This window comes from Hoplias malabaricus, chromosome 2, assembly GCF_029633855.1.
Source record: "Hoplias malabaricus isolate fHopMal1 chromosome 2, fHopMal1.hap1, whole genome shotgun sequence".
Lineage (NCBI taxonomy): Eukaryota > Metazoa > Chordata > Actinopteri > Characiformes > Erythrinidae > Hoplias > Hoplias malabaricus.
The window spans coordinates 80189226-80217115 of NC_089801.1; the positions used below are offsets into that span (position 1 = coordinate 80189226).

General features: G+C 41.7%; 1 protein-coding gene and 1 long non-coding RNA gene across 7 annotated transcripts; one reads left to right on the forward strand and one right to left on the reverse strand.

Annotated features, from left to right (window-relative positions):
• Window positions 1-242: 242 nt before the first annotated feature.
• On the reverse strand, window positions 243-10268 carry LOC136687352 (uncharacterized). 6 transcript variants are annotated; one of them, XM_066661746.1, is made up of 17 exons: window positions 10021-10268; window positions 9586-9696; window positions 9380-9478; window positions 9221-9265; window positions 9026-9106; window positions 8608-8739; window positions 8472-8518; window positions 8297-8366; window positions 8096-8182; window positions 7905-8003; window positions 7730-7813; window positions 7492-7596; window positions 6890-7363; window positions 6691-6793; window positions 6275-6550; window positions 870-1829; window positions 316-376 (listed from the first exon to the last, which is right to left on the reverse strand). In XM_066661746.1, the coding sequence occupies exons 1-13, from the start codon at window positions 10252-10254 to the stop codon at window positions 7277-7279; spliced, it is 1281 nt and encodes a 426-aa protein (XP_066517843.1). In that variant the 5' UTR covers window positions 10255-10268; the 3' UTR covers window positions 316-376; window positions 870-1829; window positions 6275-6550; window positions 6691-6793; window positions 6890-7276. The 6 variants fall into 6 exon arrangements, with proteins under 6 accessions (XP_066517842.1, XP_066517843.1, XP_066517845.1 ...); XM_066661745.1 differs by having other exon boundaries at window positions 243-1829; XM_066661747.1 differs by lacking the exons at window positions 316-376; window positions 870-1829 and adding an exon at window positions 4974-6195 and having other exon boundaries at window positions 6275-6348.
• A 15597-nt stretch (window positions 10269-25865) lies between these two features.
• On the forward strand, window positions 25866-27343 carry LOC136687384 (uncharacterized). Its single transcript, XR_010800460.1, has 3 exons — window positions 25866-25984; window positions 26469-26582; window positions 27235-27343. It is a non-coding gene; the product is annotated as an uncharacterized lncRNA (long non-coding RNA).
• Window positions 27344-27890: the final 547 nt, after the last annotated feature.

Genomic DNA, 27890 nt, shown 5'->3' on the forward strand with positions numbered 1-27890 from the left:
TAAATCTGCTTCTGCTTCCTTTTTTCCTTCTGACTTTTGAAACAGTTTTCACGGATGGCAGGGGCTTCACAAACCTCCATTGGTCACTGATTGTGTTGTAGTGGAAATAGTTATGCACATGTTGCAGTTGCATAAGCACTACATAGGAGTCAATGATAATTCATTATTATTTTATTAATATTTAATTATTTAATTCGTTTTGCTAAGCTCCATGTTTGGGAGCCATTCAATAATATGTAGTGTCTTTAACTGTCCAATTTTAGCTTAGATAAGTAGGTCATCTTCACATATTATACAGCAGAATTAGCTAGAAATGACTATTATTAATGAATTATGCTCATTGACCCGCCGTGGGTTCTTGACTCTGAAATGGAATCTGAACACACAAACAAATAACCAAGGATTGATTTCATCACACAACTGAACACACAAATCTCTTAAGCCACTCAGGGCCTGTGTAATACACATCAAACACACACACATTAATCTCTTCAACTACTCAGGGCTTGTGCAATAATCTGTTATTTATATTGTATAAAACTGCATGTTTCTACTGTTTTTTTTTTTTTTTTTTAAGCACTTTAAGGATTGCTGCTCAATTTCGTTGTACATGTGCAATGACAATAAAAGCTATCTATCTATCTATCTATCTATCTATTATTAATAATAATATCAAATAATGAATATTAATTAGACATTCATATAATGAAAGGGATTACAGCGATACATGAGGGAACAGGGAGATTAATGTATGAGGAGATTTCTCTATGATAATTACCCTAAATTCTAGAAAACGCTATTGTTGATCCCAGGAAGCATTCACCACCAACCTACTGAGCAATGAAAGAAATGAGACCATGTGACCTTACGTATTCGTGGAGATGGACTGGAGATAGCTGGGAGTATGTCGTTGACGTGCTGTGCTTTCCGGCACGACTTCCTGGAGGGATGCAGATGCAGGCCTGGCAGGTTGCGGCCGCGGGCGTTCCCTTTCTCCCCCTATTCAGACACAGCGACCCCTCCGTCGGAGCTGGTGGCATTCTGAAGCTCTCTGTGGGGATTCTCTGTCATCGCTGATCTGCCGCCTTGTGAGAGACACGTCCATGCAGGTCTCTCCTGGGCCTCATCTCAGAAGGTCATTCTGAGGGTGCGTGTGGCTGTCTTCGTCGTTGCTGGTCCGTAAGCTTTGTCAGAGGTCTCCTTCATGCTCTGGGTGTGGTGTTGAATTCTTGCTGGAATAACTAAAGCCCTGTTTACTATAGTTCTCTATTAGGGACAAAATTAATATAGACCTTCTGTCTATTTGGACTATGTTTGAGGGGCCTGAGCCATGAGTCTGACGCCTGCAGTCATTTCAAAATCCGAGTCATTTTCCTGTTTAGCCTTGAAAAAGACTAAAAGACAAAAAGCAAAGAAGCCCCAAGTGTCTGAAGCCTTTAAGTTGAAAAAGCCATCAACTGAAACAGTGCATTGAATTCACACTGGGGGAAGACTCCAGCCACAAGTTTCCAGAAAACCAATGTTTCTGAACCTGACAGAGCCTTACACTGCAGCCCATAGCAATGTAGCTCTCATTGCACCCGATGTGAAATGCTTCCTCATGGGATGAATCTGTAGGACGTGGCATGTGGGCTGTTTTTACAATTGCACCCTCACTTTCATCCACAGCTCCTTCCTCCACATGCCCTTCCTGTAATGTTAAGGGAGGTACTGTCACCTCACCCTCTTCTTGACTCATCTCCTCAGACAACACTGTTCCTGTTGCTGCCCGTGAACATGACTCAGTCCTACACTCTGCCTCTACGTCTTACTTATTTTGATGTGAAAGTCTGAAGAAAAAAAAGCATGACCACAATTATTTAGCAGGAGAATGTCAAGTAGCTCTCACAGTAAAGAGTTGAAAATAGATGCAAACATACCCTGCTTTATAATTACAGCATTCCGCCCAAAACTCACCTTTAGTCCAGGAGTTATTTTCATTCAGGCATTTTTACTTTAACAGCTGAGGTTTACAAACAAGGACTAATGGTGCTAGGCAATTATCATTATAAACTAATATATGTTGAGGGCTAAATATAATGCTCTATGATATAGAACAGCATACAGACAATGATAAATAAACAGGAAATGTATTTTAGCGGTCTATTTGATTTTTTTGCCATAATAATAGGCCCATTGTTAACAATAACTACTCAGAGTGGGTTTCTGATCTCAAATCAAAGGCAGGTCTTAAGCTGAGCTACATCACAGTCTGATGAGGTAAACTGATACAAGTAATAGTATGATATAAACACAGGTCCAGTGCTGTGATTGGAGGGAGTCTGACGAGGGGGCGGGGCAGTTCTATAGTCTGTGTACACTGTGTGAGGTACAGCACAAATTTAGAATGACTCATTTCATGCCATGGTTTCCGACTTGGGCAGACAACAGAAAACTGACTGGGTGATATTGTTTCACAGTGTGTGGGTTGGGAGGAGCTCCAGATCCACAGATGAACAGACTAATGCACTGATTTTTTTTTTTCATAACATGTCCCATTTAACGGTTTTTAAGCTGTGGCCATGTAACAACACAAGGGCAGTGTCCATCTTGAACGTTCAGTAGTATATGATTTTTAATACAATAATAATATATAGGAAAGAAAATGAAGGAGGAAATAAATACAAATATATTTAACATTCAGGTTTATATTTGTCAGAGACCTGCTGCACTTTTACTTTCACTTTGTAGGGAATTCTATAGAACAGCCCAGTGACACACACCCTGACTCACTCACAGCAGCAGAGCTTCAGCTCCTCATCAGAGATTTCTGTGACGAAGGTAAGACTTCAGATCTAAACACAGTAGAAATGGTCCTAAATGTGAATATTTATTAGTTACTGTGAAGACATTTTAAACGGTCATTTTGGAGCTTTTCTGTTGGTGGATTCCTGCTGAAGCTGTAACACAGTGTAAAGAGAAGCTTGTAGTTCCCAATGAGGAAAAACATAAAGGGCTTTACTGGGATAAAGAAGATAAAGCAGCTTACACCTGACCTGACTCTGTATGAATGTTTGTAGGTGGTTACATATGGAGCCCTGGAGGGGCCATGAGTAAAAAACTATACACTTTTTTGTGCGCATGTTTTAGTTCATTCAAGTGAATGAATTAGTAATTTGTTTATGAAATAACTAATTAAATCACTGGGGGCTCCACTGAAGCAAGCTACCTTTAGCCAAAACCCTTATAATGTGCGAGCCCTGGTACTAATCACTGCAGTCACTGCATACATTCATTCATTCATTATCTGTAACTCTTATCCAATTCTGGGTCGCGGTGGGTCCAGAGCCTACCTGGAATCATTGGGCGCAAGGCAGGAATACACCCTGGAGGGGGCGCCAGTCCTTCACAGGGCACGCAGTCACTGCACATGAAATAATTATTATGACCTTAATTAGTCCATAAAGACAAAAGATATCAGTTTAGTGTTCATCAGACTGTGTACATATGAATTATGAAGTGAATGTAAGGAAGTGTTGAAGTAAACGGCGTGCATCATTTATCCTTTGACACAATGATACGAAGACTTTCCTTCATCTGGTCTCTTTTCTATTAAAAGTTAAAGAATTGAAAGCAGAACTTTTGAAAACACATAAAACATAAAATGAAGACATATTAACATTTCTGTTGGTTTTGCACCCAATGTGGAGTGTATTTATATTTATTTATTTCATTTCTCAGCTGCTTTCTCACTGCCTTTTCCAGCATCCGTAATAAACTCTTATCTCTGTGTCTTTACAGCAGTGACTGCTTACATCTAACAGAAGGGTTAGTCAGTCAGCAGTCATTAAAGTATATGATGGATATCAGATGAAGATGTTATAACTGCATATATAATTGCAGCAGCAGCAGCGCAAACACAGCCACACACTCACTGTTTAAGCACTGTTTCCTATTGTACTACACTTGTGCACTTGTTTTCATTAGGAATCGTTAATAACTGCTCTTTATTTTATTTAGGGATTTTTTTAAAGACAACATTTGTCACATTAGTGCACAGTTTTATGTTCAGATGTAAAAGTTTCCATTAAACCCTTTGTACAGAAACGCCCTCTATTGTTAATCAACATTAATTAGTTCACAGCGTCAAATTATTTGATCAAAAAGCCCTCAACACCACCTCATATGTCTCAGTAGTAACACCACTACACACACACTGACTTTCAGCCCCCTGCTCGGTACTGACTGTTTACACCTGGAGCAGGACGACATTTAAACTCGGACATTTAAACCATAACAGACTGTAAAATCTCTTCAGATTCTGTCTTTAAAAAAACACAGTCTCAGGAGAGAGGCGCCGCACCGGTGAAAAGCTCCAAAAGACAATCCCTTACTCACCACGCCACAGTAAACGTGTCTTTATTTCCTGAGTAACGGTAACGCACTGTTCTGGAGCTCCTAGCGCCCAGGCAATGGTAAGATTTGACGTAAAGTCTTCGTGAATTCAAAGTTGAGGGCGTTCCTTCTTAGATTCAGTGCAGCTGTGGACCAATGAGCGGCTGCCGGCTGTGAGCGGGGTCCTATTCCCCGGGGGAGGGGTGCGCTGCCGGACGCCGCTCTCCACAGGGATTCGCTCACAGCTCTGAGGGGGCGGGTCAGAAGTGATTGACACCAATGTAAACCAATAGCAGCGACTGAGAGTAAGACAAAGAGAGTCGATGTGCCGAGATCACTCACTCTCTCTGGGCCTGGGAGAGAGGGAGCCACATAAGAGCGGTATTTCCAACGAGGGCCACAGGGGGGCAGTGTGAGCCCGCAGCGCTTTACCTCCTCTCCCTCCTTTAATGATTTTGCTGGTAGTTTTATGGAGAGAGATTAGTCTCAAAATACTTTACAAATGCGTAAATGTTAATCCACAAATTAAACACAAGTCACAGATATGTTTCACTGTTCACAAATGAACACATCACACTCTGTGTCTCACGGTCTGCAGTTTGTACAAATACAGTTACATTCATAAACACGTGTTTGGTTTTCATAGATATATCATCATTTTATGCGAAAATAAATACATTTGTTTAAATTTACATTGAATATATTTGTAAAATCACTGTCTCGAATTTAAAATGTATTTGTAAAGTGATGAATCTGAACATTCAGTAATTTACAAATACATTTTAAATCTGAGACTTCGACTTGGAGCAGTGCAGAAAGTAACACTGCTCACATTATCACCTCAACAATGAAGCACACTCCAAGTGTCACAAGCAAGAGTCAGTGCTCCTCTTCATACTGCAGCTGTAATGTGATCCACTCAAAAGAAACCCCTCTGATTCCAGTCCACACCGATATCTTACAGAAACATGGACTGAGAGCACTTCAGGCTGCGCTTGAAGACGGTCTGTGGCTTAACCCCTCACTCACCTCCAGCCTCTTAAATCTGAAGAGGGCCCGGTTTTAAACAGTGTTCAAAAACACAAGACCCTTCCTCAAGGGAAATGATGTGACTGGTTTGGTCCCCCACAGTTACACCAGGGTCCAGCACCGTCCAACAGTTCTCCACTGAGTGAATCCCCTGTCAGCACTGAGCCCAGTTTATATTTTGAATGAATGTGTGAGTGTGTGTCGCCCTGTGAAGGACTGGCGCCGCCTCCAGGGTGTGTTCCCATCTTGGGCCCAGTGACTCCAGGTAGACTCCGGACCCACAGCGACCCTGAACTGGATGAGGGTTACAGACAATGAATGAATGAGTGAATATTAATATGAACACTGTGCTACTCAGCAGCAGCTGATTGAGATCTGTAGTGAACACATTGAAATGCTTTATGCTTCAAACACAGGTGATGAATGTTGTAAACTCTATTAATATAATCATAATTCTTTGTTCTCCGACTTCTGCTTCAGCGTCTTGAGTCCGGACGTTCAGAAACTGTCCCACACTTCGTCCAGAAACACTGTTTAAAGAGCAAGGGGGGGACTCTCATCTGCAGCGATGTATTTAAATGTGTTTGCTGTCTCTGAGGCTCAGTGTCCTCTCCTACTCAGTCCTTATGAAACGCAGGATTTCACATCTGCGTCTGGCTCTTCACGTCCCTTGCAGCAGCTGGACATTCATGAGAACTGCAGTCTACTGTAGACTGAGGACTCAGAGCTGGCCAGATACAAGCAGGTACTTCTGTTTTAATAAGAGCTTCAACATCGCCCTCGACAGCGCCCCTAAGAGAAGAGTGCAGTGATTGTGCCAGTGCTCATGTGTTAAATATACCACATCTAGTCTTGTAGACGGCTGTCTCACCTTGTCTTCAGCGCTGACGTTAGAGGAGTCACTCTTTCTGCTTTTGAGGTTGTTTCTGAGACTGGAGAAGAACCCTGTAAAGAGCCTCCATTCAGACGCGTGCTGTGGACGTTTGGAGACTCGCTTATGGAGTTTATAAAGAACGAATAATGAGATATTCAGGCCATAAAAGGAAAAACGAGGTGCTGTTCTTGTCGTATTGTGCTCCCTCTTCACTCTGAAGTCAGTCACAGAGGTTTCCTGTGGTCTGTCAGGCTCTATTGGGTCTGTACATGTCTGTGTGGTAAGGCTCCACCCCTCAGACAGAGGGAGGACAGACAGAAACATGGGCTCAGATTCACTGTGTTTGTGTTTCTCATCTCTACACAGGATCATTACAAATGGACAGTAGACAAACACCAGGATGGTTTACTTACAGGGGGTTGTGGTGGTGAGCAGTCAGTCCAGCAGAGATGGTGCACTACTGGACTGACTGGTGTTTGCTTATAGAGGCTGTGATCACACGGCACCTGGCATTCCCTGGAAATACAGTCCACAAAGGCGAGGAATGACATCACACACACAATCACAACACACACTTCCTCTAGCATCTACAGACACGAAGTATAAACGCACATCTACAGCTCGTCTAACACCACAAACTAACTCCTCAGATCCAGTGGGAACCCTGCAAATAGAGACAGCAAGAGAAGAGAGAGACTGCAAACAGAGACAGTGTTAAAATGAACCATGCACATATCTACAGATCCTACTCCTACCATCTACAGAAACTGACCTTGACTTCCCTTGAACTGTACAAACACAGCTAAATCAATACAGACACAAATAATACTCACTCTACTCTAATAATATACACGCATTACACTACATTATTATTATTATTATTAAAACTAGTGATTAAAAATGAATGAGAAGAATAAAGTGAGGAGCTGAAGGAGGCGTAGATGGTCAGATGTCCTCGAGCCTGTCCAAGAGATCTTCAGCGTGGCTCTGGAAGATCTCTCACACCGCTCTGAACAAAGACCCAGGAGAGCTGTACTCTGACTCCTCCAGCGTAAAGACGCTCTCCAAAAAGAGCAGCATCGCGTTCTGAAAGACAGAAGTAGAGATTCTGCTCAAATGAGGCCAACAAACCCCTTCAAAAGAAAAGCACATCATTTCTACACTGAGCTGCTGCTGCACAGGTGTGTCGTGTGGCGATGGATGGTCAGTGTTACCCGGACAAGGAGCAGGCACTGGTCAGCTCTGGGTCTGCTCTGCCTGGTGACTGCAGAGACCGAGGAGATCACGGCCATCAGGTGGTGGAGGAATCCTCCTGGCCTCTGAAAATGAAGTTCAAACGACATGAGCGCTGCCATTTAGTTATTCTAGGCCCCTAGGGGTCACATCCATTCTAGAAGCAGTGATGGACACCACACACACACGCTCCACTGGAGAAACAGAAGGACATCTTACTGGACAGATCTGAGGCTCCGCCCCCGCCTGGATTCTCAGCAGCACAACCTCAAAGATGACGTCCATGAAGTTGAAGAGCTGGATCTGAGAGTGAGAGGAAGCGTTAGTGACACACACGGTCCGGTTTCATAAGTAGTGCCGATGCTTTCCATCACGTCTGGTTATTCAGACTCACTCCGATCTCCGCCAGCTCCTCTACAACCCCTTCACCACAGGAGGGAGACTCGGCCGTCACCAGCAGACGATGGTAGAGCTGCTGGAAGAGTCTCACGTCCTGCAGGATGTAAAGAGATGCACAGAATCACATTAGTGAAGCAGTTATATTACATCACATCATTTAATATGACGCAGCGATCATTTTCTTACCCTGTCGTTGAGGGCGGCCAGGTCCTCCAACATCATACAGCCAGCTTCACGGAGACTGTAGCGACAGCCTGCTTCACTGAGTGTGGTCTACACAAGCAATGGAAGGAGTTTCAGTGAAAACGGACTGGAGACTCATCACTGCTTAAAGACAGCGGCCTTCAGATGAGGTAGAAATACAGTGGTTTCATGTGGTTCTCTTACAGTGAAGGCCTGGCGCAGGGCCCGCAGTTTAAGAGGGAAGCTGGTCATCCTCTTAATCTCTGAGTAGATGCTGTGGAGAAGGAGCAGGTTTTGCATGAGGTCAGTTCTGTTAATAGATGCCAGCACTTTTATTCAGTGTGGGACGTAAAAGGGTTAAAGCTGCCCCTGTACTCACTGCAAAGAGGGCACCTCCCGAGCCACAGCCTCTGCATCTCCAGACGTCTGTAACACCACACATTCACCTCCTGTTCCAGTCTTATATCATTCAGGGAGTTCTAATTACCGTAATAACAGCTGCACATCTGCTTTACCTCAGGAGTGGGCTCAGGCTGAGGCTGAGGGTCTGGGTCGGGGCGGGTCACCTCTGTGCCCGAGCTGGTTCTGAAGGACCACGCCTCCTGTCCGATGAAGAGGGACTGACACGTGCGGAGCACCTTCGTCACCTGGACAACAACAACACACTCAGTACTTGGGAACAGCGCAGTGCAGTGGTTTTTCAAAAGGCATTCTACAAAGATCAGGTCCAGGAAAGAGGGCCCTAATATGAAACAAATAAACACTGATTATTAATAAGTTCTTAAGATAAAACACTGAGTATATTGTTACAAACAGAATGAATAGCTGCTTTCTCGGTTTATTTACAACTTTTAAACTGTCCCCGACTCTTTTGGAAGTGAGGTTTGTACAAGAGCAGGTGTGTTAGTGTTTACTAGAACACGCTGAACCCACCTCAACACCTCCAGATGTTTTACAGCTGTGTTCCTCGGTGAACGCGCAGGATGCCACTCGCGTCAGGAGACCGTCAACTCGCTAAAAAAGAATCAACAGCAACAGCTCAGCTCCTTACACCAGCTTCACAGTGTGAGTCAAGCTCCATCAAAAGACCAGGCTGAAGTGAACATAGACACGTCTGAGAGATCTCACCTGGGCAAGGGTGACCCTCGCGGTGGATGCGGTCCAAACGGGGCACTGTAAGAGAAGTTCTGGTCGTCATATGGATGATATAAACTACGACTAGTGAAATGAATGAGAGAAAATGAAAGAATGGTGCTGGAGATGAGTGCAGTGGGAGGAGGTGTGGACCTTAGCCGATGGAATGAAAAAACCCTTGGTGTGAATCCACCAGTGATATGCAAGTGCCCCCTGCGTGAGCTCAACGTAGTGGAGCCTGACATGGACCCTCTGGAAGACACACAGAACACACACACACAGGCAAATAAGACCCTACAAAGTCACAGATGTGATTAACAACACCAGACAGGAGGTCTTGAACAGATAAAGGTGCATACCTTCTTGTCTGCACGGTGCCACTCTGTGCTGGAGAAACGCTGAGTCCAGAAAGTCCTCTGCATTCCTCCATGAAGCCGAACGACCGGCCGCTCCAGAAAGAGCCTGGAACACTTTGGGGGTGGGGGGTGGTGCACATTAGAATGAACCACTACAAACAGGCTCAGAAGTTAAAGAGCTCATATGAGTCTCATTCTCTCCATCGGTGACCACTGTTAGCGCCCTCTAGTGGTCCAGATACGCACCGTCCAAATATGAACAGTTAGTATTCACTCCTTTTTGTGGCGTCATACACCAACACATTACCATACATCCACCTATTCAGCCTACAGCAGTTAAGCCCCGCCCATTCACACTGAAGTTAAATGAGGAAACCAATGAGAACAGGGCTCACTTAAGTATAAATAATTCACAATGAACCCAGCAGCTTCACTCACACTGTATGTGATCACAGGGCCCGAGGGGACCACAAGGGTCCCACCCTCCTCTGTGCGGAGCTGCAGTAAACAGAGAGTGAGGTAGAGATCAGTGTGTTCGTTATATTGAGTGGAGTTACTCCCAGCAGTGGTAGTGTGTGTGGATAGTGACCTCAGGCTGGTCTCCGGTGACCCGTCCGATGAAGCCGTCGTACAGATGACAGAAGACGTCGGGCTCCACCAGCTGGACAGCATCTCGCAGCCTCTGCTCCGGGTCTGAGACATGTTCCACACCTCACTGAAGCTGGCGCAGTTCCTCTGAGTCTGAGAACCTCTCTAAAGCACATGGACACTCTCTTTTTCACTTTGACCCAGACCTGAACATGACCAGCGTCTCCAGCCATAGACCCTCACTGCGGCCATTTTGAAGCTTTCCGACAGCATTAACGTTGCCATGGAGACCACACGGTAAACATGTTTACATTTAAACACTTAAACAAAAACAAGACCCCTGTAAAATAATATATTTATAATAAAGTTATATTACGAGAATAAAGTCTATTTAAAATGATTTAATAACGTTAATGTTCAAGAATAAAGTGAACATTTTTAGAATAAATAAAAATATGAGGAAGTTTTATTGTTGAAGCTGCGTTCTCAACAATTCTCAACAGTTGACCTGCTACTGTCATATTTCTCAAGAATGAACGTTAAAAAGTGAATAAAACCATAAAGAATGAGCGCTGTGTAGAGGATTACACCGTCAGTGCCACTGTAAAGCTGCTTATTTGTAATTATTTGATTAATTTAGACTGTTGCAGAGGTGTTTGCTGATAACTATTTTCTTCATTCTGTGTTGTCTTCAGCAAAAGCGTAGTCTACGAAATAAAGGTACAACACTTTAATAAACAGACACAAGATGAAGGAGACACATGGAGCTGGAACTGTCCTTTTTCCACTGGAGGAGCAGGGACTGTGTTGTGGACGATGACAAATTGGGCAACATTAGGTTCTGACCAGCTTTAATGGACTCACTAGGTGTGTAACTGTGTCCTTTTTACAAAACTCGGGGTCACAAATCCCCTCAGTGTCGCATCATCACGCAGTGCCCCATTACATTGAATGAGGAGTCAAATTAAACCTTAGGGCGCCCTCTTGTGGACGATATGAGGTATTGTCTGATCTCATTTTCATCGGTTCAGGCTTCGTTCTGTCCACAAAAGCCCCGTTGGGTTTTATTTACTGTTTAATGTGGTAATTGATAAATACAGACAACAGCGGGTCAGTTGGATTTTACTGAACACTTTGAGAATGAGGTGTGATTTTGGCCGCGGCTCTGTGCCGCACAACAGGAGCCCACTGTCCCACCTCCAGCTGAATGTGCCGCGACAAACTCGCTCAGTTCACAACGAAATGGAGTCCCACCAGATTCACTCCCTCCTCGACACCAACTGTTAATGTTTCAGTGGTAAACAGTGGGTGTAGTGTGTAAATAAGGAATGGAGAGATCAGACTAGTGTCCTAATGCACAGCCTGAGTCATGTCTGTCTGAAAATGATTGTTAAACTGAGGGAACGGATTAAGTCTCTAAACGATATTTTTCCACCATAAGACTTTCGGGAGCGACTGGGAACAGATTTTAGAATAAACTCAAACTGACGTGTTTGTTTCCTATTGTACTACACTTGTTTTCATTAGGAATCGTTAAAAAATATCGTTTATTTTATTTAGGGGTTTTTCGAAGACAACATTTGTCACATTAGTGCACAATTTTATGCTCCAAAAGACAATCTCTTACTCACCACGCCACAGTAAACGTGCCTTTATTTCCTGAGTAACGGTAACGCACTGTTCTGGAGCTCCTAGCGCCCAGGCAATGGTAAGTTTTGACGTAAAGTCTTCGTGAATTCAAAGTTGGGGGCGTTCCTTCTTAGATTCAGTGCAGCTGTGGACCAATGAGCGGCTGCCGGCTGTGAGCGAGGTCCTATTCCCCGGGGGAGGGGTGCGCTGCTGGACGCCGCTCTCCACAGGGATTCGCTCGCAGCTCTGAGGGGGCGGGTCAGAAGTGATTGACACCTCTGTAAACCAATAGCAGGGACTCAGATGAAGACAAAGAGAGTCGATGTGCCGAGATCACTCACTCTCTCTGGGTCTGGGAGAGAGCGGGAGCGCCTGGGAACATATTTTAGAATAAACTTAAATTGACTTGTTTTATCGCAGAACAACCAAATAAAACCTTTATGTTTGGTGACAGACTATTTTAAACGTTTGGGCACTTTGAGGTACATATTGTCTACATTCAGTGCTAAAGTCTAGTGTTAAAATGGAACCGCTCTAAAATGAGCCGAAAAATCTGTGTAAGAGAGTGTTTTAAAATAAGAGCGGTATTTCCAACGAGGGCCACGGGGGGCAGTGTGAGCCCGCAGCGCTTTACCTCCTCTCCCTCCTTTAATGATTTTGCTGGTCGTTTTATGGAGAGAGATTAGTCTCAAAATACTTTACAAATGCGTAAATGTTAATCCACAGATGTGGCGGTCACACCCTGTTACTGAAGAAGAATATTCTGTTGTGTTTCACTGCAACAACAAGCTGAATGTATGAGAGTAAAGACTATAAGAGAATGTAAACACAAAAGATCCTCAGTGATTTCTCTGGTAAAAAAGAAAGAAAAAGACCCAATGTTCCCATGACTAACTCCACAGCTATTAAGAGCTTTATTTATATAATCAGTTTATATAATCATGTACCAACAGTGTTTTAAGAGAAGAATATTCTTTTCTATTGTGTGTCTTCGTGTGATTTTAATGCTGTTTTAATCTATGAAATTAGTCACTTGATAAACCACAGTGTAAATAAATATTAATCGTTTTAACACAAACTCAGAAAAGAAATCAGTGTCTCACTGTTAACAGCAGCAGTGTTTAATAATTCTTCAGTTTAATTCTTGCTGTAATTACAGACTTTTATTAATATTTTTTATTGTTGGGATTAAAACCATGAGCCTGAAGCTGAACGTGACACAGGGGGTGTTTCTACAGCTGTAGTGGCTATGACTCCAGAAGTAGAGGGTGAGGAGGAAGAGGCTGTCGAGTAAAAAGCTCTGTGCCTGGTTCACCTTGAAGAACAAAGCCTTATTTAAAAAACCCAACAATTTCCACTGAGTAAAGTTCCTTGTCGTTCTGATGACGTAGAATCCCTCAATTCTTGAGATCATTAAAGTAACGTTTAGTTTAAATCAGTGTTGGAGCCAGAAACAGACCCTGGGCAAAAGTGTGTGGACACAATCATTCTTCCTAAAATAATAAACAAATGCTAATTTTAGCACATGGTCAAGGTTTTTATCACGGGGCGAGTGTTAAACACGAGCAGGACACGAGTAATTATTTAAACACAGTGCAGCATTAAATGAACATTGCTCTGAAATGTATTTGATCTAGAAGCTGTTACACGCTGAATATTTAATTGTGGCCAGGCCTGGGTCGTGACGTTTGGCCCAGGTCCAGCTCACACCACACTTGTGCCAGTGCCGTTACTGAACCGTAAATGAATCCCAAAACTGACACAGATTCGGCCCAAATGTGTCTGCTGTCTGGGTCTGTGCTAGGTGTGGAGTTTTATTTAGGCTCCGCAGTGAGTTTGTGTCAGAAAGGACAGGCTGTGTGTGTAACTGAGTGAGAGTTTAAGTCTTGTGCTGATGTGTGGACACCTGGGTTTCAGCTTCATGAAGGATACAAGAGGTTTTAAACTGAGAAAAGCAGAACACTCAGTTACACTACATTACACTATGTGTTTGGACACTGACCCACAGATTAGATATAGAAGAGTCTCTCTCTCTCTCTCTCTCTCTCTCTCTCTCTCTCTCTCTCTCTCTCTCTCTCTCTCTCTCTCTCTCTCTCTCTGCGGTTTGACTCGGGGCCTGAGAGCAGGCCTGAACCCGTCAGCTCTGCAGGTGGGGAGGGGGTAGATGGGGATGGGACTGAGGCCTCCATGAATGTACCTCTTAACAGTAGTGAGGATAATGTCAATGTTAGCACTGCATCTGTGAACACACCCAATGACCCCACTGACTCGGTCGGGCCTAGTGTCAGCACCCACAGAAAGGCCCGGTGTAAAACTGATAAACCCGTGGAGGAAGATGGACAGTCAGTTTTGAAGCAGGATGACATTATTGTGGGCCGTGTGCGTGATGAGTGTCTCGGAGACTCGGGGGACGCTGTGCTGGACTCCGAGGAGGACAGCGTGGTATCAGACTGTTCAGGGCTGTCTGAACTACCTGTCAGCATGTCCTGTAGGCCGGGCTCTTCAACCCAGGCCGGTCCGTCTGAGGCCTCGTCTGGAATAACTGACCCCCCAGTGGATGTTTATTCTCTCACAAAGATTAACTGGTTTTTAACAGTCACAAACGGTAAAAGGAATGTGAGCTTAAAAAACTACTTCTCAGACACAGTTTATAAGATCTGTTTATATTACAGCTTATAAGATCTGTGCAGTACGCCTCTAAACATGAGAACTATATGTCACTGTCCCCTAAGAGGCGGTTCAGACTATTGTCTGACTAAGTCTGACTATTCCTGGTGAGTAGGTCTCTATGGCACATCTGTGTCTCTGATGCCTACTGCTTTAGGTGAGGAGCTTTTCCTTGTGAACACTGAGGAGAATTTTGAAGACGACTGGATTAATGGCTATGGAGAGTGTGTACAGTGCACGTAGCACGGATTGTACAGACTGTTTGTGTGTTTGGAGCACTGCTGGACTCGGGAGGTAGGTGCTGATGGGCTACAGCTGCCAGGGTGAGTACTGTCCGGGAAGTGGAGACAGGCCGGCGCTGTTGTTCTCAGCCTCCTTATTAACTGCTCGCGGCTCACATTTGACTGTCCCCTTTGGATTTTTAACACAGACTATGACAGACTCGTCTGAGGAATCTCCACTGGACTCGCATTTGTTGGTGAAACAGAGTGGGGATTCAGGCTCTTTGAGCTGGATGAGAGACTGGAATGTTCTGAATCTGAAGGACAATATATGTGTTTGTTTCAGTTTGTTTTGAACATGTGGTGTGAAGCTCAGCTTCCCCTAAAATGTAAAAAAATAAGTGATCAAATATATTCTGTTGTGTGTACATGTCATTGAATAAATATGCACTACAACGCGCTCAACTTTTGTTCAGAATTAGCTTCTTATCACTGGTAAAGACGCGGCTTTCCCGCAGTTTCACAGTGCTTTAAACAGTGTGGAGTTCAATAGCGAAGCAGCGAAGTGCAGCGAAATGAGACGAGTCATTGGATAAATGCTGGGCTTTGTCCCGCCCATCGGACGCTCAGCGTCTCTGGGGGTCTACGGGGCAGTGGGCTGGCCTCGGCTGGCCCGGACGCTCAGCTTCTGCATGATGATTGGATGATCTGTCTGAGGCTGAATCCCTTTTTGATTGACAGCGAAATGAGCGAATCAGCGATCCTTTGGTGTAAAGATCCGTGGGAGCACAGGCGGACACACTTCACATGGGCCAAGGCCGTTTAAGCAGCCTAGCTCTGCTGGCCATTGAGTGGACACCAGTCAAGTCCCTGGAAAAGACGCCTTGTTGGTACGACAGGGTCACAGATCATTTTCTTGAAAAGGAACGGAGGGTAGAATTTACGTATAAATAAACCAACACATTTTATGATGTAGACTGAAATTGAGCTTCCCCTCCTTGAAAGACCAGCACTGCTTCCTCTTCTGTTCAGGAGGCGTAGCTGTAATGGAGCTGTCAGGCACCAGTTAATCATACATTTATTTATCATTTCTTATCACTTCTAAATGTATATGTGTGGACCATCATGTCCTGTTCTGCTGTTGGTTGCACTGAATATGGATAAAACAAATAGACATGAAATCATAGCAACGATTAAATAGAAGCATTAATTAAAAAAAGTAAAAAAAAATTAAAAAAAAGAAAAAGAAAAAAGATGATACTTGAATCTAGTGTTTTCCACCATCCAAAGTGAAGAAGAGCACAAATGAAAAGGCTTGGAATACACAATAAACCTCAGCAAAACCATGAAACATTACTGCAGCTATGGAGTTCACGCTGCAGCTATGGAGTTCTAAATTGTTTGATTATTTTCTTATTAAACAAGTGCTTGATGGTTTAATGCAAAGACTAAGATATTTGAGCAGTTAAATCATTGCCCCTAACAATTATACTTCCCTTATCCAACCTCTTTCTGTGGCAGTGATTTGTTCTGCTCAGGGGACAATAACCCAGCTCTGTGAACACACTTCATCTGTTTATAACACAGTTCATTTTAAAGATGTGAAAGTCATCAAATGCCCAACAATAATGAGATGCTGTTAGTGACTGTTCCAGAATCAAGGGTGAGTTGTGTGTCTTGTTTTTAAAACGCTCTAATGACACAGATTTAATTATGTCAAGAGTTTTTAATGCAGCAGTGAAGTTTAACACTTTATACAAAGAAATAACACATAGCGCATTGTTTACATACTGCCGCGTGACGAAGGGAGGTCAGGTGCCGGAGCAACTCACACTTCCTGAAAACTACAGAGAAATGACAGAAATCATGTTATCTGTTGTGCACATACTACCCCCCACCCCCACCACCCAACATTAATGTGAACATTATCCCGCGGGTTAAAGAGAGAACCCTGTGTTTGTAGCTGCTCTCGATGGTTTACTCTCAGCTTTAGCTGTGTTTTTGATCCAGACACGATGGCGTTCAGTGAACTACAGCTGTTTGTGCGAAGTTTGGTTCTGTGTTTATTGTGTTGCTGAATTCAAATATAGACCACATCTGAGTGTGTATTAACTCTACAGGAGAGTTATTTACTTTAGAGTCATTTTTAACACCGTTTACGGTTCTATTAAACTGCTTTCGGTTTCAAAACTACACCCTTCTTCTTTCTACTGCTGCAGCCAATCAGATGCTCGATTTATCAGTTTTTTTTTAAGTCAATCGCCAACAGGAGCTGTCACGTCAACCAATCATCTGCTTAGTTTCTCTAGAAGAAGGCGTGTTTTTCGCTGCTATTGGTTTAAAGCAGATCAACTGAAAACCCAGCAGTGAACAGCAACGAAACAGAATCGGGGCGCTTTCTGTCAAAAGACAAAGGGGAAAAACGGCTAAAATACTGCGTTAAAACTATGTTTTCCTCGGGTACAATTTGAGCTTAATGTTATTGTTCCAAAACTGTACATGAATCCAAAAAGGGGGGAAATCACCGTAAATATCTTCAGACTCTTACAGGGGTTTAGTCTGTGAACCTTCTCTAGATAGAGTTTATTGTTCTAAATGTAGACTTTAACATTTTTAAAGATTTCTCTGGGAGCTTGGGTCTTTCATTTCTCTTTTCCTTTAACTTATATACTGTGTTGCATATTTTAGATTTAAAAAATAAAAACACACATAGAACAGATAAAACAGTTTAGATCTGTTTATTTTTTTTATTTGAAATTCATTTCCATAACCATACGAAGCCAAGTACAAAGTGTGTCATCAGTTACATTCAATTTAGATAGATAGATAAATAGATAGATACTTTATTGATCCCCAGGGGAAATTCAAGGTCTCAGTAGCTTACAGACATCACATACAACAATCACTAAACAGCAATGGACTAATAAAGTTTAAAAAAAACAAAAAAACCCTAAAACAAATATCAAAATATCAGAATCAAATATCCAAGAAGTTGACATAGTGTGCTTAAGAATAATCAATCAATCATCAGAATAATCAAACATAGCCTGGCAAGAATCTGTGATACTGTGAGCAGCTGAGGATGATCTCTTGAGTGCAGCATATGGTTTAAAAGTTGAAAAAGTGTGGATAGTGCAAAGCGTATGGAATGTGCAATATAAGTACAGTGCAATATCAGTGCAGTTTCAGAATTAGAAATAAATTTATTAAATAAAATAGTGCAAGGCAAGGCAATTCAGTGCAATGTACCTGTAATTAAGTAGAAACCTACTATTGTAGCTGTCAGATTAAGGTACACATGAGGTTTATGTGGTTCTGTAAGTTTTAACTTAGATGAGGGGAAAAATAGCATATCAGTTCTCTTTAGTCTCTCACACAGTAACTGTCTTGTTGTGTTGTGTGATACTGTAGTAAACATAAATATATTTTAATATTTAAACAACTGTGATTCCCACAGCATTACGTCTGCATTATTCCAAAGTGCACACTAGCGTACTACAAAGGGTATAAAAAATGTTAATGCTTCATTATCAGAAGGGCACTCTGTAAAAGGTCAAGTTCAGTCAGTTGTGGTTTGGGACACAGCATTAATCAGACGCACCAGTGAGTAGAGCCTTTAAAGATGGACCCGAATATACAAATAAAATGCAGGTAAATAAACAGTTTTAAAAACAAAGGTCTTTAATGAGCTCGATAAATTGTGATACGACACCAAAACTTACTAATCAAATGTACACAACGTTTAAAAAAACATGAACTTTAAAACACACTTTAAAACACAGTTTAAACATTACATTACAGTAATTACTTCATATGAGCGATGTATGAGATAGTAGATGAAACAGGAGCTCTGTCTGTGTGTCACAAACTCACTGTGTATGTGTTAATGTCACAGGCTGTGTCAGTGCCCTAGTCATTAAGTAATTTGTTGTTTTGTTGTTCTGACATTTCTGCATTAGTCTGAACACACAGTGCACTATTTTCAGTGCATTCAAACAATCCACAACACACCACCATCAGCAGCGTACAACCAATGTAACAGAGCAGACAGCGGATTTCACAGCCCTGCTAAAATTATATGTAGCGGCCTCATTGAATAAACACTTTGGGTGCGTCAAAATTGCACACTTAATTGTAATAAAGCTAGTTTTTGAATGTATAGTATGAAGTATCGTTTTACGTGTCAAAGCTGAGTTTACTAAGTATCTATAATGTGTAATTATCTCTGTCCTAAATAGCACGCTACTTTCCACATAGTGCACATAGACAGCGTACAAAATGTTAGACAGAGAGATGTGAACCTAATGTTAATATACATACAGTGCACTATTTTAGTGCAGAAAATATTATTTTATGACGTGTGTTGTGCACTACAGAGTTTACAGGGAGTTGTGATTCTGCTTATGAAAAAATGTCAGACTGTGATGCAACAGCAGCTTGGTATGATGTGCGTTGTTAAAGCAACAGTTTGTCACTCCCTGTTAATAAGAAACTGTAATATTTCAGTATTTTGTGCCCTAGCTGCTGAGCTCGTACTTCTAACATGAGCACATAGGATGTGCTGTATATTATTTTTGTGATTTACACAATTGATTTACACAATGTTTAAGGTTCTCAGAGCCCTTACTATAAACATTTGTGCTGAGTTTAGAATTATTCAGTCACTTTACTGCTCACAGACTGATCTACAGGGGACGCTATTCATTCCTTTACATCAGTGAAACTGTGTCCTTATTAAACCCTTGGTGTTCTCACCATTGTAGCCCCCCTAATTATTGTTTATTATTTATATGGGTTTTTCTGTCTCTCTCTCTCTCTCTCTCTCTCTCTCTCTCTGGTTTATTGAACTGTCCTAGGGCTGGACAATAATTTTATGTCAATTTATATCGCAATATTAAATGTTTCAATAACAACAATATAGATAGATAGATCTTTATTGTCACATACAAAGTTATACAAGTACAACATTGCAGCGAAATTAGCTTCCGTCTGTACACTCACATAAACAGGGGTTAGGTGAGTGCAACAGACGCGACCGCAGCAGGTTACCCGCGCCATCGTACAGTTAGAAGAATAAGCTATATTAACATTGGGGAAGTGGTGGTAAAAAAAATGAAGGTCCCAGACTGTGCCTAAGAAGCACAGTGTGTGATCTTGAAAAAAAAAACAACACCTTTAGCACACAAAGCAATACACACAAATAGTTTCAGTGACGTAGACAAAAAGCAGTAGGAGGCGTGTTCAAGGGGGAAGGGGGGGCAGGTTCAGTTCGTGAAAATGTCCAGATGTAGTGGTGGTCACGTGTCCTTGAGCCCCAGCTCAGACAGGGGAGGTGCAACAGGTCTCCATGACGACCATTCCTTCTGGAGGAGTTGAAACCATCAGCAGCCAAGGCCACTGATAGCTGGGGCAGCCAAAACAGATAAATTTCAGCTTGTTAGAATCAGAGATGTGAGCTGAATTTTGAGCTAATAATCCCTCTGATTCTGATAAACCAGGGCACCACCTAATCCAATCAGCAGAAAGCCCACGATCATAAATCCAAATAGGTATACATCTTCGATGTCCTCAATGGAGAGAGGCGCCAGACATACCACGCGCCACCTCTCCCATCCATCCATGGCATATCCAGCCAGCGTCATTCCATCAGGACAGGAGGGCTCCCCCATGCCCAAACGTCTCCTTGAGAATACGGTGTCAATAGCGTTGAGAGACCAGCTGATCAATTCCATTTCTTATTTGTAATTCGAAGAGCGGCATTAGAGAGACCGGGGGTAGACAGGACAAGACCAGAGAAGCGAGCAGGAGAGATAAGGAGCGGAGAGGGAGAAAATGCGGCCGCCTCCCACAAGAGCAAGAGAGAGAAAGCATTAGTGGTGTCAGTGTAAACACACGACTAATCTGAAATGGTTTTAAACATTTAATTTAAAATAAATTAATAACTGTATCAAATTTGACCATGACTTAATTGACTATTAGCTCAGACAAAATTAAACAAAGGGTCTGGGCCTGACCTGATCCGGCCAGAGATGCTTAAATACAGCAATGCGAAGCTTCAGATGGATTTTAAATACTGGTGAATTCCCTGAAATCTGGAATTAAGGCATAATCACTGCCATCTTCAAAAATGAAGATAAATATTGATCCAGCAAACTAAAGTTCTTCTGTAACAAAATCAATCACAGGATTCTAAATTTTATATAAGTTCCAGATAATCAATAAATCACAAATTAGAGTCTTATCAAAACATAGAACATCAGATCAGATCATCTACACACCCTCCAAACCCTGATAAAAAATCAAGTCCATGACAGATTTTGTGGGATTTTAAAAAGGCTTTTGACACAAAAATGTTTTAAATTAATCCAGAGTGGTGTCGGGAGTCGAGTACAGCATCATAAAATCAGTGCACAGTAACACACAATGCTGTGTAAAAGTTGACACAAAAAGAACAGAATGTTTAAAAGAAAGTAAAAGGTAAAGCAAGGCTCCAACCTTATTTAATAAATGAATTGACCAACTACAGGATTCAGCTGCTCCTGGACCTGCTCTAGACGACCAAGAAATCAAATACTTACTTTACGCAGATGATTTCGTGATCTTAGCACCAACAGATGCACTCCAATAGAATCTGTCCATCCTAGACAGTTACTGTAAAGATTAGGCCCCTAAAGTAAATATGGATAAAATAAATGTTATTACTTCACAGAATAAACCTAGATTATAGGTGAATAAACACCTGTTCTTTCTTGGTGATATTTAAATTTCTCACATCAGCAACTACACGTATTGGGTGAGCTGTTAACCTCAACGGGAAATGTCAAATCAGCAATTATATCACTGACAGAAAAATCTCATGAGGCTTATTGCGCAATCAGAAAAACCTGCTTCCACTGCCGATCTGGAGAGATAGAAACTGAGGGTCACTTTCTCCTCTCATGCACAAATACAGCAACATCAGAGACTCCTTACTGCCTCCTAAAGTCACCAACAAAATCCCTGCATTGTTTGGAGGAGGAGAGTGTGTTGGTCTTCAGCAGCAGTATTTTCTTGTTCTGTTGCTGTTACCTATTGCAAGGTTTGATTCAGAGAAGAGCCTGAGTATAACCTCAAACCAAACCAACTGTGGGAATTAGGCCAAATCAAAGTCCCATTCTTAATCCAGAGACACTGTAGCAATTAAAATATCATATTTACTTTAAACCAGTGGTTCTCAAACTTTCAGCCCATGTGGATGTCATATTCTGTACCTCGTGTTCCTGTCTTCTTCAGGTGCTTTAGCAGACCTCGAGTCACGGTGATCAGACTCCAGAGTGAAGAGGAATATCACGGGTTCTACACAAAACTACACACTTAAAAATAATGTTTTTCAAAGGTTCTTTTGTAATGAAAACATTTCTGTATAGAACCCTGAACACTTGAATGACCTTCTGCTTGATTATAAGGTGTGAATTGTGAATGGGTTCTTCAGACTGATGGAGAATGTGCTATAGATGATTCTATATGGCACCTTTTAGAAAAGGATTCTATACGGCAATGAAAAGGGTTCCTCTATTGTTACGCTCTGTGTGTGTCCGTGAACCACATTTTTTTCTGGTCAAACAGCTATTAAGTAAAGTTAATTTATTTTGGTGACACCTGGCGTTGAGCGAGGTGAACACGGGCTCATGTGCAGCTGCTCAAGAGCATCCCGCTTTCTTTTAAATGTTTCTATGACATATTTAAGCAGAATGTAAAAATGAAATGTGGGCAAAACCACGTTCCTAACTTCACTCATCAAAAGAGATGTCTTTAAATATTAAGACACACTTTGTGTGTAACTTAGATAATATAATGTACCTTATTTTCAAATTAACTTCTTTTATTTTCTACTCTTTTATGACCACTAACTATGTCCCCTTTCAATGACTGGGTTTAGCTGCATTATTGCTGCACAGTTCAGTTGTTCCCATTCACTCTGTATAGGCCAAACCTCTACAGAAAAGCAGGAAATGAAATGGGATGTTCTGGAGCAGCTGCACATGAGCCTGTGCTCACCACACTTAAAGCAAAGCATCAGCAAGTGGAGTACAAAGGCTCGATGCACTGGAGTCTGCAGCAGTGGATCTGAATTATGGGAATTTCCAAGTAGTGAAGGTTACTTTATTTTGCCTTAAAATATTAGACAAATGTATTAAACATAGTCATCAACTTTAGGATGTTTCAGACTCAGCCTTAGACCCTGTAGAGAAGAGCTTTCTTTGTCACGGTGCCAGCAGCACTGAGGAAAACAATGCAAAACAGAGTGGGGCTGTTTACAACTCTACACACTTAACATAACATTTCTGATTGAAAGTTGGTGTCTGATAAACCATTGGCTGACGCTAGAAGTGATTGTCAGTGTCTCCACCTCCTCATCACTCCCACTTATTGTCTGGGCTTGAGTTACATTAATGTAGGGAACATAACGGATACAGGAAGAGGGAGCGAGGGGCAGCGGGTAAAAACAGAAAGTAAAAATATCTTTGACCGCAGGAGCATTTACAGAAGGAGAGAGAGAAGCTGTTTGACGCGGTAAGATAAACTGTCTTTATTAACTGTCGTTTATTAAAAGCTGAAACTCAAACCGCCTCAAACCTGTGCGTGTTATCAGCGTTAAAATAGTCGTGTTCAGTGCTTAGCTCTTCTCTCGCAGTGACAGAGACGATCTGCCGTATCACACACCACTGTCAGAAAATGTTCCCAATATTTAAACTACAGACAGACAAATATGACACTTTAAATCTGTGTCCGAAACATAAAAAAATTATAATAAATAATAAAATAATAAAAAAATAAATAATAAAAAATAATCTGTTAGACATTTTGAAAGGCTAAATCCCTCTATCAGGCAGGAAAACCTAAAGAACACTGGAAAAGTAAAAGTGAATTGGGTTTATATTTTATACTTGATCAAAGGCTCAATCAACATAATGTACTGGAAAAACAAAAGAGGAACTCTGTACTGCTGAAACAATGAACCCGTGACTCAAACCAGAAGTAACAGGAGTTTGCTGTTCCTAGATCATTGTTTTAGTACATTAAACCACATAAGCGTTTTAGACTCTTCCACATCAAAATCTTACAAAAAGCTGAATATCTGTAAGGCCACGGAAGTTGATGTCAGAACCATCGCCGGTATTAAGCGCAGACTTGATGCTGTTGGAGTGGACTACAGAATGGTGCCAGGATGAAGGAGCAAAACCAATTCTGTACCCCACTCTGTGTTTTGTGTACGTTTCAGCTGTCTACGTCAGCTGCGTGGGAATCATAAACGTTGTACTGATGGCCACTGCTTTTTCTCTTCCGAGAAATGCGTAACGCTTTACGGCACAAATCTCCTACGAGAAGAGTCTAGCTCGGTATTCCTGGTACAGACGTTATATGACAGAGAGAGTGATGTATATTTAAACATAAGGCCTTAAGTGCAGTATTAAGAGATGTTCACTGTTCTGTGTGTTTAGACGTATGCTCTGAGTCTGTGCTCCAAAGAGAGAAATGTTCAGGATAAGCTGTCAGTGAGGATAGAGACTATACATTTTACTCCTCCCTTAGTCTCTTGAACGTGCAAATGTAGACCAGATTCCTATTTGGAAAGGTTAAGAATCATATAGATCAGGGTCCTAGCCAAGAGCTGACAGAGAGAAAATGGGAAGAAACGAGAGAGCGCTGAACCGGACACCTCTCTCACGGGATCTTTAAGAACCAGTAAGAAACTGTTTCTGTAAATAAAGATGTATTCACACCTTTAACCATGTCTGTGGAGATTATTTTCCATCACCTGTCTTCACAATACAGCAAATAAACAACAAGAGCAAGGAGGAGAGAGAGAGAATGAACGGTCATACAAGAGTTAATACTGGACTGAATTTACACAGTAGAATACATACCAATCTGTGTCTCACTGTCTGCAGTTTGTACAAATACAGTTAAATTAATAGGTACATAGATATATCATCATTGTATGTGAAAATAAATACACTAGTTTAAAATGTATTTGTAAATTGTTGAATCTGCGTTTGTGGATCAAGTCACTCAGCTACTTTCCTCACTGTGGAGCTGTATGGAGTCAAAAAAGGGTCAAAAAGATTTTGAGTTTGTAAAACAATACTCACAAACGTAAAATACTTTGTAAATGCGTTTGAGCAACTACAGACACGTAAAACTAAAATCCACAGATGTATTGGAATGATCAAATTTAAAACAACAACAACAACAACAATAATAATTTAAATTCACAAATGTTTAAAAAAAAGATTTGCATTTGTAAATCAAATGTCGTGAATGTGTGAATCACTACCTTCTCAAATGGATTAAAATGTGCAAGAGCACACCTTTTTAAGGTTCCAAATGTGACTGTGGGAGCTTGTGAATGAGGTGGAAAAAATCCACACATTCGCCTTCTCTTCTGTGTGTCTGAATCTCTTTTAGCAGTTGCGGATTTAAGACCCTGTTTTGACGGCCAATTGATGGACCAATAGGAAAGCTTTAGCTGGACCAGTCAGATCGCGAGGTTTGTTTAACCAATCGGAATCATTGATTTGTTTCTGTCAACCACAGCGCTTTTCCACCAAATGAACTCCGGGTCTTGAACCGGTTCGGTTCCTGATTCTTGCAACCTTGGTTCTTCCCAGTGTGATTTATGGCTTTGTAAAGCCCTGTTGGACAATTAGCCTCATGAGAACCTCTGCTGAGGACATATTTAGGATTGATTTGACTGATTTAGGAGTGAAGTTGGAGTTGATTGTATTTTTTAATATACACCTATGGGTTTGTTTTTATATCAGTATTATTTTGGTGTGAATCGTGATTGCTGATGAACAAAGGACACAATGAACAGTGATTTATTATTTAAATAAAACAAGACCAGAGAGGCATTGTACTGTCTTCTGGTTGTAATCCTGTGTTTTACAGGAGCTGTGTTTGTTCCACACGTCCCACACTGGGGACCTTTACCACATCAGGTACTCACTGAGTGGCACAGTCTGTTACTCACTCACACACTCTTTCACTCAGTTGTTGTGCTGTTCATTGCTTCATATCATATGACCCTGTGTGTCCTCTGACCCTCATCGCTGTAAAATCTTTTGTGTGTTACTTCAGTTCTGTGCTGTTTTATTGTATTATTAAAATAATCACCTAATTCTGTTTTTTAACACAGAGACCATCTGCCCTACCCTCTGTTTACTGTTTTTGACATGTGCTGTGTCTATGAATAATACAAATGTCCTGATGGAGCCTCAGAACTTCAACAATGGAGAAGGAAGCTCAGATTTAACGTGAGCCTCTTCTATTGCTTGTTTTAGACGCACCATTCAGTTTTTCAGTTTTAATGAGTCCTGCTAATGGCTCATCAGATTTATTCATTAACAGAAGTCACAGGTGTGTGATGCAGCTATTAATTTGGGCATATTTGGGAAATAATATTTTCAGAGCACACTTCGCAATAAGCAGACAACAAAAATGTAAATGTGTATTTATCTGTCAGTTTATAGCAAACCACATAACGTATATTTGACATTTATCCCATCTGTGGCAGAGAACACACACACACAAACACACACACACACACACACACACACACACACACAAACCATTAGGCCATGGCTGCCCCTGTGTTATAACAGAATACGACACATATGAATGTTGTAATTGCGTGGCTAGATTATTAACTCCAGACTGATATTTAAATATCTGAATTCTCTTTCCTTTTATATTATCAGCTGTGAGATCTGTTCATGTGTCTCTTCTTCACTTTTCCAGATGGAAGGGATCCGAAGGCTGTCCTCCAGAGCCCAGATCTGTGTCTATGAGGAGCTACAACTCTATGATTGATTCTTCTTTTCACAGCAGTGAAATGTCTACTTCTGACCTGAGGTGAGACACTCGGGCGTATGCATCATCGCTGTAATATTACACATTACACTTGTATAGATTCAGTAATGGTTCAGTGTCATACATTTTACTGTATCCACCTTAATTTCAGTGCTCTGAGGAATGCAGTGCATTCAATAGAATTTAGATTTTCTTTTCCATATTTCCACTTTTTTTAAAACTGGTTTGTTTGTTACGTCCAGTCACTCTGTGTTCTCCTCCCTCTCGATGAAAAAGCTGAGGATGTGGTTAAGACTCAGTATTATGGTCTGTATGGTGTTTGGAGAACTATCCCACTGTTTTGAAGCTCTGACCCACAACTAATGCAGAGAAGAGGAAATCTCACATAGAAAAATATTGAAGAGCCCTTTCTTACTTTCTTTGTTTCAAAATAAAGTGGATATTCCTACCTTATTTCCTCCTTGTTCTGAAGGTATAGGTCATTATCTCATGGTTTACACTGATCCATAACTTACAAATCCCCATTAACTGACAAGTCAGGTGTTCAGTTATGTATTTAATTAATCATAACTTGTGATATTTACAGATTTAAAGATAATTTGGGGACGGTGCTTAATGACCATTTTGCCATTTTTAGATAACATTTCTGACAAGTATTTTAACTTCATTGTTTTGTCTCTACTTCACATTTCAGAGAGCAGACATTCAGGGCAGAACCTCCAGAGCCCAGCTGTGTGTCAATGAAGAGCAACACCTCCATGGATCTCCATGTTCATTTCAGTAATGAAAGAATCGGTACAGACCAGAGGTGAGACACCGACACAGCATCATGCAACATGAAGGTGATTTACAGCAGGAAGTTCCTCAGGAAGCGTACTTTTGCTTTAACATTTTTACAGCATTCCACATTAAACAGTGGTCTAATATATGACCAGGAGGTTGTAAACTCCTTCCTCTGAAATAAATGGTATTGACAGTCAATCAATCAATCAAATTTTATTTATATAGCGCTTTTCACAACAAAAAGTCGTCACAAAGCAGCTTTACAGAGATCCGGATCCAAGCCTCCTATGAGCAAGCCAGGGGCAACAGTGGCAAGGAAAAACTCCCTCAGCACACGAGGAAGAAACCTTGGAAGGAACCAAAACTCATACAGGGAACCCATCCTCCTCGGGTCGACACCGGAGACACAACAGAGAACAGAAGTAAAAGTGAAATGATGACAGATGAAGGGGTTATAGTAATATAAATGTAGTATATTAGTGATGATGGAGAAGCGGAAAAGAAAATGATGAGGATGATGATATTAGTGATGTATGAGTCTGAGGAAGGAGGAGGTGATCAGGGATT